Raw genomic sequence first — 13797 nt, forward strand, 5'->3', positions numbered from 1 at the left:
GGAGTGTATAAGTCGATCAGAGTTAAATAAAATGATGCAACGCGCTAGTTCAAACGAGTTCAAAACTTGTTGGCGTTCACTTTTGCTGCACTTTTTATGTATTTATGTCCATAACGTATGCGCGCCAAAGCAACAAAGCAAAGCAAACTATCGGACCACGCTTAGATCTCTATGCGACGAAAGAGAAGCGAAAACGAAAGCGGGTCGCTAAAACTTTCGACAAATGTTAAGTTCACAATGTTCGTCCTTTGCGTGGGCGGAAGGGGGTGTGGCGAAATTTTGACACAAAACGGTCAAGGTCCGATATCAAAGGAGTGTGGATACCGAATTTGGTTGCTCTAGCTTTTATAGTCTCTGACTTTGCAATAGGCAAAGCCGACCATGAAACCTGTGTGTTAGAGAGAGTCACAGCGAGAGAGAATGAAATTGTTTTCTTGATTCTGTCTTTTATACGATTATACGATCTGGTTCTGATTTTGCATTCTAGAAGATCTAGTCATCCATTACGATTCAGCGTTTTCAGTTTTCCTGTATCTTTGAAATTGTGGATGCCACAGATTTTTGCCCTATGTGGTGGTGAAGTGGACGGGGCAAAGTTTTGAAATATACTTGTAACAGTGACAAGTATTTCTCTAGCTCTTGTAGTCTTTGAGCACTAGGCGCTGATAGGGACGGACAGACGGACGGACGGACGGACGGACGGACAGACGGATAGATAGACAGGGCTCAATCGACTCGGCTATTGATGCTGATCAAGAATATATATACTGTATGGGGTCGGAAACGTTCTGGACGTTACACACAGCCACTTTTACCACAAATCTAATATACCCCAATACTCATTTTGAGTATCGGGTATAATTACACCGTTGTTAAGGTTACAATTTGGATTTTATTGTCCGATATTTTATTTATTTTATTGTCATCGCTTCGACGATGAAGACCGACTGTCTTGAAGAGTACTGACCTATTACCTTAAATAGTACTGACCGACTGTCTGATCGAAGCGTCGAAGCAGTGGATTATAAGAAGTAAGAACGTTACATATGTGTGTGCGTGTATGCACTGAGAGCGTACATGGGATGAACGCGATAATAGATATTAAGAGATATGTTCTTGACGTTACTTAAGTGCTATTCACGGCTGCTGCTCCGAACACGGTCATTACGTTTTTGTAATTTTTATATCTGTAACTTTTAATCACGTTATAGTTTTCTACATGTTGTGCATAAGTTTTGAAAATAAAACAGATCGAATTTAAAACTCATCTGCCTAAGCCTTTACGACGGCTATGGGCTCCGTTTTCCGATCGCTCAAACTGAATTAAGAAAATATTTTGATGTCTTGTGATATTTACAAATTTGTTTATTCCAGAATCAATAAATGCCAAAATGAACAAAAACACGTCGACTCTGGAGGACTTTTAAACCGCATAAGCACTATCTCGAAGGTTCCATATACCCATTCGGATAACGTAGTGCCATATTGGCCTATGAGTAGCCCCAAGAGTGGCGTCTGGGCTAATCTAGCCTAAATATTGAGCATGAAAAAAATTGAATCTCTATGAATGTCCTAAAATGTATCAGGGCGTATTGATAGCGCCTCATATTTGGAATAGGAAAATTTACTTACCTTAGCTGGAAAATGGGAGCCAGTACTTCCAGTATTAACTATCCTAACGTCGCATCATCAGGAGCTGCACTTAATAGTACCGGAAACTCTAATGGAAACATATCGGTGCTGCTGCCCATGAGCATGGCAGGTATGGTCACAGCAGGAGCGGTTGGTATGACGTCTGGCAGTGGTACTGGTATCAGTGGCGCACAGTACCATCGAGATCAAAGACGAAAGCGTGTAACTGGTTTTGCGACGCTTAAGAGAAAGTTTATACGTAGACGACGTTCGTCAAAAGCATATGATCACGCTCGCGTTCTACGAGATTTTGTGTCAGACTGGGCACCTATGGAGCTGGCAGCTCTTTGCGAGGAGTTCGAAGCCTTGTCGGCTTTAAGAGACTTATCGGTTAGAATGAAAACATTTATTGTTTGTCTATTAGTTTTTTAAACATCATATATTTATAGGTGCAAGCTGAATTGGCGCGACCTCCGGCAGCAACATACAAACAAGACCTTGCTGCTCTTTACGATCTAAATTTTTGCACTGATTGTGATCTTGTTTTTCGCGGGACTATTTTCCCGGTGCACAGATCAATATTATCAGCTCGTTGCTCCTATTTCCGCGACTTACTCGCAGGTTGTCCTGGTTTCGGAGCGCGTATATGTCTTGAACTGCCCACTTCGCCTATTGACGTGCCGCTTTTCTCTTCCCTATTGCGTTATTTATATACTGGCGATATGTGTCCGCATGATCCGAACATCGAAATCACAGTGTTGCGTCAGCTGGGAGACGACTTTGGCTCACCAAATCCTCTGGATCATGATCTTCGCTATTTGTTGGAGACTGGCGACTACGCAGATGCGGCACTTGTTTTCACAGCAGATGGTAACAACGACAATCTGCGACAAGACTCGGGTACCTCGGAGTACGGGTTTCGACCAAAGATCGAACTTCCATGCCATAAAGCTATTTTGAGTGCGCGCTCACCCTTTTTTCGTAATTTAATTGCGCGTCGAACGCGCAACATTGATGAGTACGTTGAACGTTCCTTACACGTGCCCACGCGAATTGTATTAGACGAAAGCGTTATACCGAAGAGATATGCGCGTGTACTGTTGCAAGCGATTTACCTGGACGTTGTTGATTTGACACTGATCTTACGCGGTGTTGGATCGGGTACGTCGGCAGGATCACTAGGGGAAGTGCATGCCTTAACCAACACAGGAAGAGTTCGTCCAACGACACTGGAGGAAGCTATGGAGCTTTACCAGATTGGTCGGTTTTTAGAGCTTGATATTTTGGCGCAAGGCTGTGAGGATTTAATACTCGAGTGGCTGTCCCTTGATACTTTACCAACAATTTTAAAGTGGGGTTGCCAACCCCATGGCTCCGCGTGGGTGTTTAGACAAGCATGTCAGTACCTACGAGAAGAATTTACCGTTATTAGCACCTCACCTGTCCTGCACCAACTAGATAAAAAGCAACTGTTACATGTTCTGCAGAGTAATTTTTTACAAGCTTCTGAGCTAGAGATTCTGCAGGCTGTTCTTAAATGGGGAGAACAGGAGCTCATTCGCCGTATGGAAGATCGTGAACCAAACTTGTTGTCACACACAGCTCACTCAGTTGCTCGCAAGGGCGTAAAAAAACGTGATTTGAGTGATGTAGAGCTGCGAGACATCATCGCAGAATTATTGCCTTTAGTGCGCATAGACCATGTTTTACCACCACATAGTGAGATACTCGGCCAAGCAATTCGTCGAGGTCTTGTCAGCACGCCACCTTCACATATGATTGGAGATGAACGAGAAAATTTACGTATCAATGCCTGGATACGTAGTGGTAGTAATCAGGGACTCTTTGTTAGACCACGTCTCTTTATGCCGTATTTTGAGGAAGTAAAGGCCTTGTTGAAGGATCGATTATCTTCATCTCACCACCAGGTGGAACTAATGCGTATGCGTAGGTCACGACACCCGCCAGATATTCCTGATACCTTGTATATGGTGTCCCACATGAATGCAGCGGCTAATAATGGACTTTGTAGTGTTGTTAATCGTGGTGCTATTCATGAAAATATTGACATGATGGTAGGGTCGGCTGTTATACCAGCACCGGATAACCAAACTTTATTGGCAATGCGTAAACGCGAAAATAAACTTCGCCAGTCACCTATGTGCCAGCGTGCATTGCTACTGCCACTTTCATCAAAACATGAAATTGAACGACAAATTCGGCTTCGGGTCGTGAGAGAGTTTAACCTCCCTGATGAAGTATCTGATATTCTGGAAAGCTCACACCAATCCAGCCAGAAAAGTGATGATGTTCACAAAGAAAATCCGTGTGGAGTTGCGTCCACTACTCAAAGCGAGGACAATTTGCTTGAAGATGAAGATCAAAGCCCACCGCCATCACCAGCGGCTACTGGCTCAGTTCCGCGAAACACAACCGTTGGATCTTCTTTTTTATCGTCCTCGTCAATGGGATCGTCAGCATCATCAATCTGTGGCACCGATGGAGTACACCCCTATTATAGCCGAAATCTCACTTTTCCGCGTCACCAATCAAATGGTCTTTTTGGTGTAGCCAGTATTTTAGCAACCAACTCTGGTCCTGCGCTTCAGTGTAGCTATGCACGTATTTCCGCGTCAGCGCGTCCACGAAATGAACTGCCGGCGTTAATAACTGAAGGGGACTTTCGATTTCCGCATGGAAATAGCTTGGGCTTGGATATTAGTGTTGAGAACGGCGCATGTGCTTTGGACTCTGGAAATAGTCATCTTTCAGATATGATGCCGGATGTGGCTATGGCCACCGCATCGTTAGGTCAGCTTCATTTGTCGAATAGTACTGGAAATACTAGCGGCCGTAGCGTCGGCAGCAATAACGACATGCCAGAAAGTTTACAATTAGATTTGGGGGATGGTCCAAGCCCTCGCGTAGTTGGAAACGTTCCAAGTGCACTGACCTTGCGAAGTATACACGTAAGTATTTCCTTCTCGGTATTTATCCTAAAATAAAAATTTTCCATTAATTTTAGCACGCTCTGCCACAAAGCAACTATCACCGCTTCGTGCAGCGCTCTAGTTCGCCATTTGATATGATGCGTCATGGACAGTTATCGCCCACATCACACCCTCCAAATCCTGGGTCATTTAACTCTGGACCACCCAGGTTTTTATAGAGGTTGCAAGTGGGCCGAGATCCGGGGCACTTTATTTTGGCATGCCTTTCTGAACAAAAATTAAACTAAAAATGTAATTTAACAATCTAGATAAATAAAATAAACTATTAAATAAAGCTTAGGAAATTTTTCTCTTCGGCAAGGGCTTAAAATTAGATAGTATGTATAATGTTAAAAATACTTAAGTATGTATATTATCTCTGGTATTTGCGAAGAAAAAACCAGTTTAAGTAATTTGTTTATTACATCTGCAACCCTTTTGCACCTTTGTTACTCGTTGACCCTAGTAGTTGGCAGATTACAACACACAATAAATTGACCTTCCTTGCCAAATCCAACCCATCATAAACTTAAGTCGTCGAATGCTTTACCCGTTTAATCTGTCGAAATGTATAAATTAACTAGACTCAAGATACCTCTTGGTCATATGGTCATATATTTCAGATGTTTTAGATTTTATATAGAAAGATATCTCTCTAGTGAAAGGGAGGTACTGAAGTAGTGTATCTTTCAGCGTCTGGCTCGAATTGGGAGTGTGAGATCGCTCCCCTGCGGTTGGCCGAGGTTTTTTCGTTCTATCAAGTTCCACCAATAGACTGAGCAAGACAAACAAAATAAATGTATGGGACCATATAGTCTGGAAGTGCCAGCTGAAGTTATATACATATGTATATTCATAAATGCAGGTTTTAAGCCGACGCCGTCTCGTAGCGCAGAAGGGGAGCGGCGCTCAATCAGCATGGCCAATCCGAGATAGGGGTGGGCGAAGCCAAGAAGCTGCAGATGCAGCACGCCAGAGATTTCTACTTTCACCCAATAAGCGCAGAGAAGGACCATTAGAAGCCGTTGCAAGGCGTGGCAAGGCGAATGGGACATGAATTGTAACCTGGAAAAAAAACAGCTAACTATCATAGCCTAACAAACCATATACTATATTAAATCTAGTCTTTAGTCTTTAGTCAACACATATGTAGCTATACCCCCAAACCATAATGGCCATAATTGGATAGCGAACCGACATTGTACATACATAAATCAGTCAAAAATTTCATAAAGCCCATAAACTTTATTATAAAGGTTATTATTATTAGGATTATATTTGGTTTTGTTATACCCGATACTCAATGTGAGTATTGTGGAGATTTGTGGTGAAAATAGATGTGTGTAACGTCCAGAAGGAATCGTTTCCGACCCCATAAAGTATATATATTCATGATCACCATCAATAGCCGAGTCGATTGAGCCCTGTCTGTCTGTCCGTCCCTATTAGCGCCTAGTGCTCAAAGACTATAAGAGCTAGAGCAACGACATTTATATCTAGACTTCTGTGATATGTCACTGTTACAAGCCCTCACAAAGGGCGAAAATCTGTGGCATCCACAATTTTAGAGATACGAGAAAACAGAAAATGTTGAATCGCAGAGGATGACTATATCTTCTAGAATGCAAAATCAGAAGCAGATCGTATAAGTATTATAGCCAGAATCAAGAAAACAATTTCATTCTTTTTCGCTCTGTTTTTCTCTAACACACAGGTTTCATGGTCGGCTTTGCTTATTGCAAAATATGAGTTAAAGGATCTCACACTATAAAAGCTAGAGAAACCATATTTGGTATACACACTCCTGTGATATCGGAACTTGACCGTTTTATGTCAAAATTTCGCCACACCGCCTTCCGCCCCCGCAAAGGACGAAAATCTGGGGCATCCACAAATCTCAGAGACTATTAAGGCTATAGCAACCAAATGTGGTATTCACACTTCTGTTCAAACTCACTGTTAAACGTATATCTCGCCCCACCCCCCTCCGCTCCCACAAAAGAGGAAAATCTGTGGCATCCACAATATTGAAGAAACGAGATCGGATCATTTTTGTAGGCAAAAGGAAGAAATTAATTTGCAGTGGCTACGCAGCGCCCGACGACACGGTCAAACTGATTTTCTGTCTCTCTCGCACGCACTCTTTGTCGTGTCGTTCAATAATAGCGGCGTCTGCCGGAGGAGAGCCATACTGACTAAGTATCGGGTATATAGGTATAGTTGCGGTCTCCGCAGCAACTCAAAACGGTGCCCCTCGTTTTGTAATTTAATTGATGTATTGATAGTTTGTAAACATTGATGAGTGCGTTGAACGTTCCTTTCACGTGCCCACGCGAATTGTATTAGACGAAATATTATACCGTTAACCTGGACATTATTGATTTGACACTGATTTTACGCGGTGTTGGATCGGGTACGTCGGCAGGATCACTAGGGGAAATGCATGCCTTAACCAACACAGGAAGAGTGCGTCCAACGACTCTAGAGGAAGCTATGGAGCTTTACCAGATTGGTCGGTATTTAGAGATTGATATTTTGGCGCAAGGCTGTGAGGATTTAATACTCGATGTCCCTTGGTACTTTACCAACAATCTGAAAGTGGGGTTGCCAACCCCATGGCTCCGCGTGGGTGTTTAGACAAGCATGTCAGTACCTACGAGAAGAATTTACCGTTATTAGCACCTCACCTGTCCTGCACCAACTAGATAAAAAGCAACTATTACATGTTCTGCAGAGTAATTTTTTACAAGTTTCTGAGCTAGAGATTCTGCAGGCTGTTCTTAAATGGGGAGAACAGGAGCTCATTCGCCGTATGGATCGTGAACCAAGCTTGTTGTCACACACAGCTCACTCAGTTGCTCGCGAGGGCGTAAAAAAACGTGATTTGAGTGATGTAGAGCTGCGAGACATCATCGCAGAATTATTGCCTTTAGTGCGCATAGACCATGTTTTACCACCACATAGTGAGATACTCGGCCAAGCAATTCGTCGAGGTCTTGTCAGCACGCCACCTTCACATATGATTGGAGATGAACGAGAAAATTTACGTATCAATGCCTGGATACGTAGTGGTAGTAATCAGGGACTCTTTGTAAGACCACGTCTCTTTATGCCGTATTTTGAGGAAGTAAAGGCCTTGTTGAAGGATCGATTATCTTCATCTCACCACCAGGTGGAACTAATGCGTATGCGTAGGTCGCGACACCCGCCAGATATTCCTGATACCTTGAATATGGTGTCCCACATGAATGCAGCGGCTAATAATGGACTTTGTAGTGCTGTTAATCGTGGTGCTATTCATGAAAATATTGACATGATGGTAGGGTCGGCTGTTATACCAGCACCGGATAACCAAACTTTATTGGCAATGCGTAAACGCGAAAATAAACTTCGCCAGTCACCTATGTGCCAGCGTGCATTGCTACTGCCACTTTCATCAAAACATGAAATTGAACGACAAATTCGGCTTCGGGTCGTGAGAGAGTTTAACCTCCCTGATGAAGTATCTGATATTCTGGAAAGCTCACACCAATCCAGCCAGAAAAGTGATGATGTTCACAAAGAAAATCCGGGTGGAGTTGCGTCCACTACTCAAGGCGAGGACAATTTGCTTGAAGATGAAGATCAAAGCCCACCGCCATCACCAGCGGCTACTGGCTCAGTTCCGGGAAACACAACCGTTGGATCTTCTTTTTTATCGTCCTCGTCAATGGGATCGTCAGCATCATCAATCTGTGGCACCGATGGAGTACACCCCTATTATAGCCGAAATCTCACTTTTCCGCGTCACCAATCAAATGGTCTTTTTGGTGTAGCCATTATTTTAGCAACCAACTCTGGTCCTGCGCTTCAGTGTAGCTATGCACGTATTTCCGCGTCAGCGCGTCCACGAAATGAACTGCCGGCGTTAATAACTGAAGGGGACTTTCGATTTCCGCATGGAAATAGCTTGGGCTTGGATATTAGTGTTGAGAACGGCGCATGTGCTTTGGACTCTGGAAATAGTCATCTTTCAGATATGATGCCGGATGTGGCTATGGCCACCGCATCGTTAGGTCAGCTTCATTTGTCGAATAGTACTTGAAATACTAGCGGCCGTAGCGTCGGCAGCAATAACGACATGCCAGAAAGTTTACAATTAGATTTGGGGGATGGTCCAAGCCCTCGCGTAGTTGGAAACGTTCCAAGTGCACTGACCTTGCGAAGTATACACGTAAGTATTTCCTTCTTGGTATTTATCCTAAAATAAAAATTTTCTATTAATTTTAGCACGCTCTGCCACAAAGCAACTATCACCGCTTCGTGCAGCGCTCTAGTTCGCCATTTGATATGATGCGTCATGGACAGTTATCGCCCACATCACACTGGGTCATTTAACTCTGGACCACCCAGGTTTTTATAGAGGTTGCAAGTGGGTCCAGATCCGGGGCACTTTATTTTGGCATGCCTTTCTGAACAAAAATTAAACTAAAAATGTAATTTAAAATTAAAATTAGATAGTATGTATAATGTTAAAAATACTTAAATATGTATATTATCTCTGGTATTTGCGAAGAAAAAACCAGTTTAAGTAATTTGTTTATTACATCTGCAACCCTTTTGCACCTTTGTTACTCGTTGACCCTAGTAGTTGGCAGATTACAACACACAATAAATTGACCTTCCTTGCCAAATCCAACCCATCATAAACTTAAGTCGTCGAATGCTTTACCCGTTTAATCTGTCGAAATGTATAAATTAACTAGACTCAAGATACCTCTTGGTCATATGGTCATATATTTCAGATGTTTTAGATTTTATATAGAAAGATATCTCTCTAGTGAAAGGGAGGTACTGAAGTAGTGTATCTTTCAGCGTCTGGCTCGAATTGGGAGTGTGAGATCGCTCCCCTGCGGTTGGCCGAGGTTTTTTCGTTCTATCAAGTTCCACCAATAGACTGAGCAAGACAAACAAAATAAATGTATGGGACCATATAGTCTGGAAGTGCCAGCTGAAGTTATATACATATGTATATTCATAAATGCAGGTTTCAAGCCGACGCAGTCTCGTAGCGCAGAAGGGGAGCGGCGCTCAATCAGCATGGCCAATCCGAGATAGGGGTGGGCGAAGCCAAGAAGCTGCAGATGCAGCACGCCAGAGATTTCTACTTTCACCCAATAAGCGCAGAGAAGGACCATTAGAAGCCGTTGCAAGGCGTGGCAAGGCGAATGGGACATGAATTGTAACCTGGAAAAAAAACAGCTAACTATCATAGCCTAACAAACCATATACTATATTAAATCTAGTCTTTAGTCTTTAGTCAACACATATGTAGCTATACCCCCAAACCATAATGGCCATAATTGGATAGCGAACCGACATTGTACATACATAAATCAGTCAAAAATTTCATAAAGCCCATAAACTTTATTATAAAGGTTATTATTATTAGGATTATATTTGGTTTTGTTATACCCGATACTCAATGTGAGTATTGTGGAGATTTGTGGTGAAAATAGATGTGTGTAACGTCCAGAAGGAATCGTTTCCGACCCCATAAAGTATATATATTCATGATCACCATCAATAGCCGAGTCGATTGAGCCCTGTCTGTCTGTCCGTCCCTATTAGCGCCTAGTGCTCAAAGACTATAAGAGCTAGAGCAACGACATTTATATCTAGACTTCTGTGATATGTCACTGTTACAAGCCCTCACAAAGGGCGAAAATCTGTGGCATCCACAATTTTAGAGATACGAGAAAACAGAAAATGTTGAATCGCAGAGGATGACTATATCTTCTAGAATGCAAAATCAGAAGCAGATCGTATAAGTATTATAGCCAGAATCAAGAAAACAATTTCATTCTTTTTCGCTCTGTCTTTCTCTAACACACAGGTTTCATGGTCGGCTTTGCTTATTGCAAAATATGAGTTAAAGGATCTCAGACACTATAAAAGCTAGAGAAACCAAATTTGGTATACACACTCCTGTGATATCGGAACTTGACCGTTTTATGTCAAAATTTCGCCACACCGCCTTCCGCCCCCGCAAAGGACGAAAATCTGGGGCATCCACAAATCTCAGAGACTATTAAGGCTAGAGCAACCAAATGTGGTATTCACACTTCTGTTCAAACTCACTGTTAAACGTATATCTCGCCCCACCCCCCTCCGCTCCCACAAAAGAGGAAAATCTGTGGCATCCACAATATTGAAGAAACGAGATCGGATCATTTTTGTAGGCAAAAGGAAGAAATTAATTTGCAGTGGCTACGCAGGGCCGACGACACGCTCAAACTGATTTTCTGTCTCTCTCGCACGCACTCTTTGTCGTGTCGGAGGAGAGCCATACTGACTAAGTATCGGGTATATAGGTATAGTTGCGGTCTCCGCAGCAACTCAAAACGTTGCCCCTCGTTTTGTAATTTAATTGATGTATTGATAATTTGTAAACATTGATGAGTGCGTTGAACGTTCCTTTCACGTGCCCACGCGAATTGTATTAGACGAAATATTATACCGTTAACCTGGACATTATTGATTTGACACTGATTTTACGCGGTGTTGGATCGGGTACGTCGGCAGGATCACTAGGGGAAATGCATGCCTTAACCAACACAGGAAGAGTGCGTCCAACGACACTAGAGGAAGCTATGGAGCTTTACCAGATTGGTCGGTATTTAGAGATTGATATTTTGGCGCAAGGCTGTGAGGATTTAATACTCGATGTCCCTTGGTACTTTACCAACAATCTGAAAGTGGGGTTGCCAACCCCATGGCTCCGCGTGGGTGTTTAGACAAGCATGTCAGTACCTACGAGAAGAATTTACCGTTATTAGCACCTCACCTGTCCTGCACCAACTAGATAAAAAGCAACTATTACATGTTCTGCAGAGTAATTTTTTACAAGTTTCTGAGCTAGAGATTCTGCAGGCTGTTCTTAAATGGGGAGAACAGGAGCTCATTCGCCGTATGGATCGTGAACCAAGCTTGTTGTCACACACAGCTCACTCAGTTGCTCGCGAGGGCGTAAAAAAACGTGATTTGAGTGATGTAGAGCTGCGAGACATCATCGCAGAATTATTGCCTTTAGTGCGCATAGACCATGTTTTACCACCACATAGTGAGATACTCGGCCAAGCAATTCGTCGAGGTCTTGTCAGCACGCCACCTTCACATATGATTGGAGATGAACGAGAAAATTTACGTATCAATGCCTGGATACGTAGTGGTAGTAATCAGGGACTCTTTGTAAGACCACGTCTCTTTATGCCGTATTTTGAGGAAGTAAAGGCCTTGTTGAAGGATCGATTATCTTCATCTCACCACCAGGTGGAACTAATGCGTATGCGTAGGTCGCGACACCCGCCAGATATTCCTGATACCTTGAATATGGTGTCCCACATGAATGCAGCGGCTAATAATGGACTTTGTAGTGCTGTTAATCGTGGTGCTATTCATGAAAATATTGACATGATGGTAGGGTCGGCTGTTATACCAGCACCGGATAACCAAACTTTATTGGCAATGCGTAAACGCGAAAATAAACTTCGCCAGTCACCTATGTGCCAGCGTGCATTGCTACTGCCACTTTCATCAAAACATGAAATTGAACGACAAATTCGGCTTCGGGTCGTGAGAGAGTTTAACCTCCCTGATGAAGTATCTGATATTCTGGAAAGCTCACACCAATCCAGCCAGAAAAGTGATGATGTTCACAAAGAAAATCCGGGTGGAGTTGCGTCCACTACTCAAGGCGAGGACAATTTGCTTGAAGATGAAGATCAAAGCCCACCGCCATCACCAGCGGCTACTGGCTCAGTTCCGGGAAACACAACCGTTGGATCTTCTTTTTTATCGTCCTCGTCAATGGGATCGTCAGCATCATCAATCTGTGGCACCGATGGAGTACACCCCTATTATAGCCGAAATCTCACTTTTCCGCGTCACCAATCAAATGGTCTTTTTGGTGTAGCCATTATTTTAGCAACCAACTCTGGTCCTGCGCTTCAGTGTAGCTATGCACGTATTTCCGCGTCAGCGCGTCCACGAAATGAACTGCCGGCGTTAATAACTGAAGGGGACTTTCGATTTCCGCATGGAAATAGCTTGGGCTTGGATATTAGTGTTGAGAACGGCGCATGTGCTTTGGACTCTGGAAATAGTCATCTTTCAGATATGATGCCGGATGTGGCTATGGCCACCGCATCGTTAGGTCAGCTTCATTTGTCGAATAGTACTTGAAATACTAGCGGCCGTAGCGTCGGCAGCAATAACGACATGCCAGAAAGTTTACAATTAGATTTGGGGGATGGTCCAAGCCCTCGCGTAGTTGGAAACGTTCCAAGTGCACTGACCTTGCGAAGTATACACGTAAGTATTTCCTTCTTGGTATTTATCCTAAAATAAAAATTTTCTATTAATTTTAGCACGCTCTGCCACAAAGCAACTATCACCGCTTCGTGCAGCGCTCTAGTTCGCCATTTGATATGATGCGTCATGGACAGTTATCGCCCACATCACACTGGGTCATTTAACTCTGGACCACCCAGGTTTTTATAGAGGTTGCAAGTGGGTCCAGATCCGGGGCACTTTATTTTGGCATGCCTTTCTGAACAAAAATTAAACTAAAAATGTAATTTAAAATTAAAATTAGATAGTATGTATAATGTTAAAAATACTTAAATATGTATATTATCTCTGGTATTTGCGAAGAAAAAACCAGTTTAAGTAATTTGTTTATTACATCTGCAACCCTTTTGCACCTTTGTTACTCGTTGACCCTAGTAGTTGGCAGATTACAACACACAATAAATTGACCTTCCTTGCCAAATCCAACCCATCATAAACTTAAGTCGTCGAATGCTTTACCCGTTTAATCTGTCGAAATGTATAAATTAACTAGACTCAAGATACCTCTTGGTCATATGGTCATATATTTCAGATGTTTTAGATTTTATATAGAAAGATATCTCTCTAGTGAAAGGGAGGTACTGAAGTAGTGTATCTTTCAGCGTCTGGCTCGAATTGGGAGTGTGAGATCGCTCCCCTGCGGTTGGCCGAGGTTTTTTCGTTCTATCAAGTTCCACCAATAGACTGAGCAAGACAAACAAAATAAATGTATGGGACCATATAGTCTGGAAGTGCCAGCTGAAGTTATATACATATGTATATTCATAAATGCAGGTTTCAAGCC

General features: G+C 42.8%; 1 protein-coding gene and 2 pseudogenes across 2 annotated transcripts in view; all 3 read left to right on the forward strand.

The window, feature by feature from the left end:
• The window catches only part of LOC4811768 (BTB/POZ domain-containing protein 7), a 29630-nt gene extending 24717 nt beyond the window's left edge, over positions 1-4913 (forward strand). For both annotated transcript variants that reach the window (XM_033382171.1, XM_033382172.1), the window contains 3 exons: positions 1375-2022; positions 2082-4601; positions 4658-4913. In XM_033382171.1, coding sequence (XP_033238062.1) covers positions 1645-2022; positions 2082-4601; positions 4658-4801 — 3042 coding nt within the window. In that variant the 5' untranslated portion in view covers positions 1375-1644 and the 3' untranslated portion in view covers positions 4802-4913. The remainder of the gene's footprint in view (positions 1-1374; positions 2023-2081; positions 4602-4657) is intronic.
• A 568-nt stretch (positions 4914-5481) lies between these two features.
• On the forward strand, positions 5482-9300 carry LOC26533239 (BTB/POZ domain-containing protein 7-like; annotated as a pseudogene).
• A 1746-nt stretch (positions 9301-11046) lies between these two features.
• LOC117185122 (BTB/POZ domain-containing protein 7-like) lies at positions 11047-13439 on the forward strand (annotated as a pseudogene).
• The last annotated feature ends 358 nt before the right edge of the window (positions 13440-13797 follow it).

The sequence above is a fragment of the Drosophila pseudoobscura genome, chromosome X, assembly GCF_009870125.1.
Source record: "Drosophila pseudoobscura strain MV-25-SWS-2005 chromosome X, UCI_Dpse_MV25, whole genome shotgun sequence".
Taxonomy (NCBI): Eukaryota; Metazoa; Arthropoda; class Insecta; order Diptera; family Drosophilidae; genus Drosophila; species Drosophila pseudoobscura.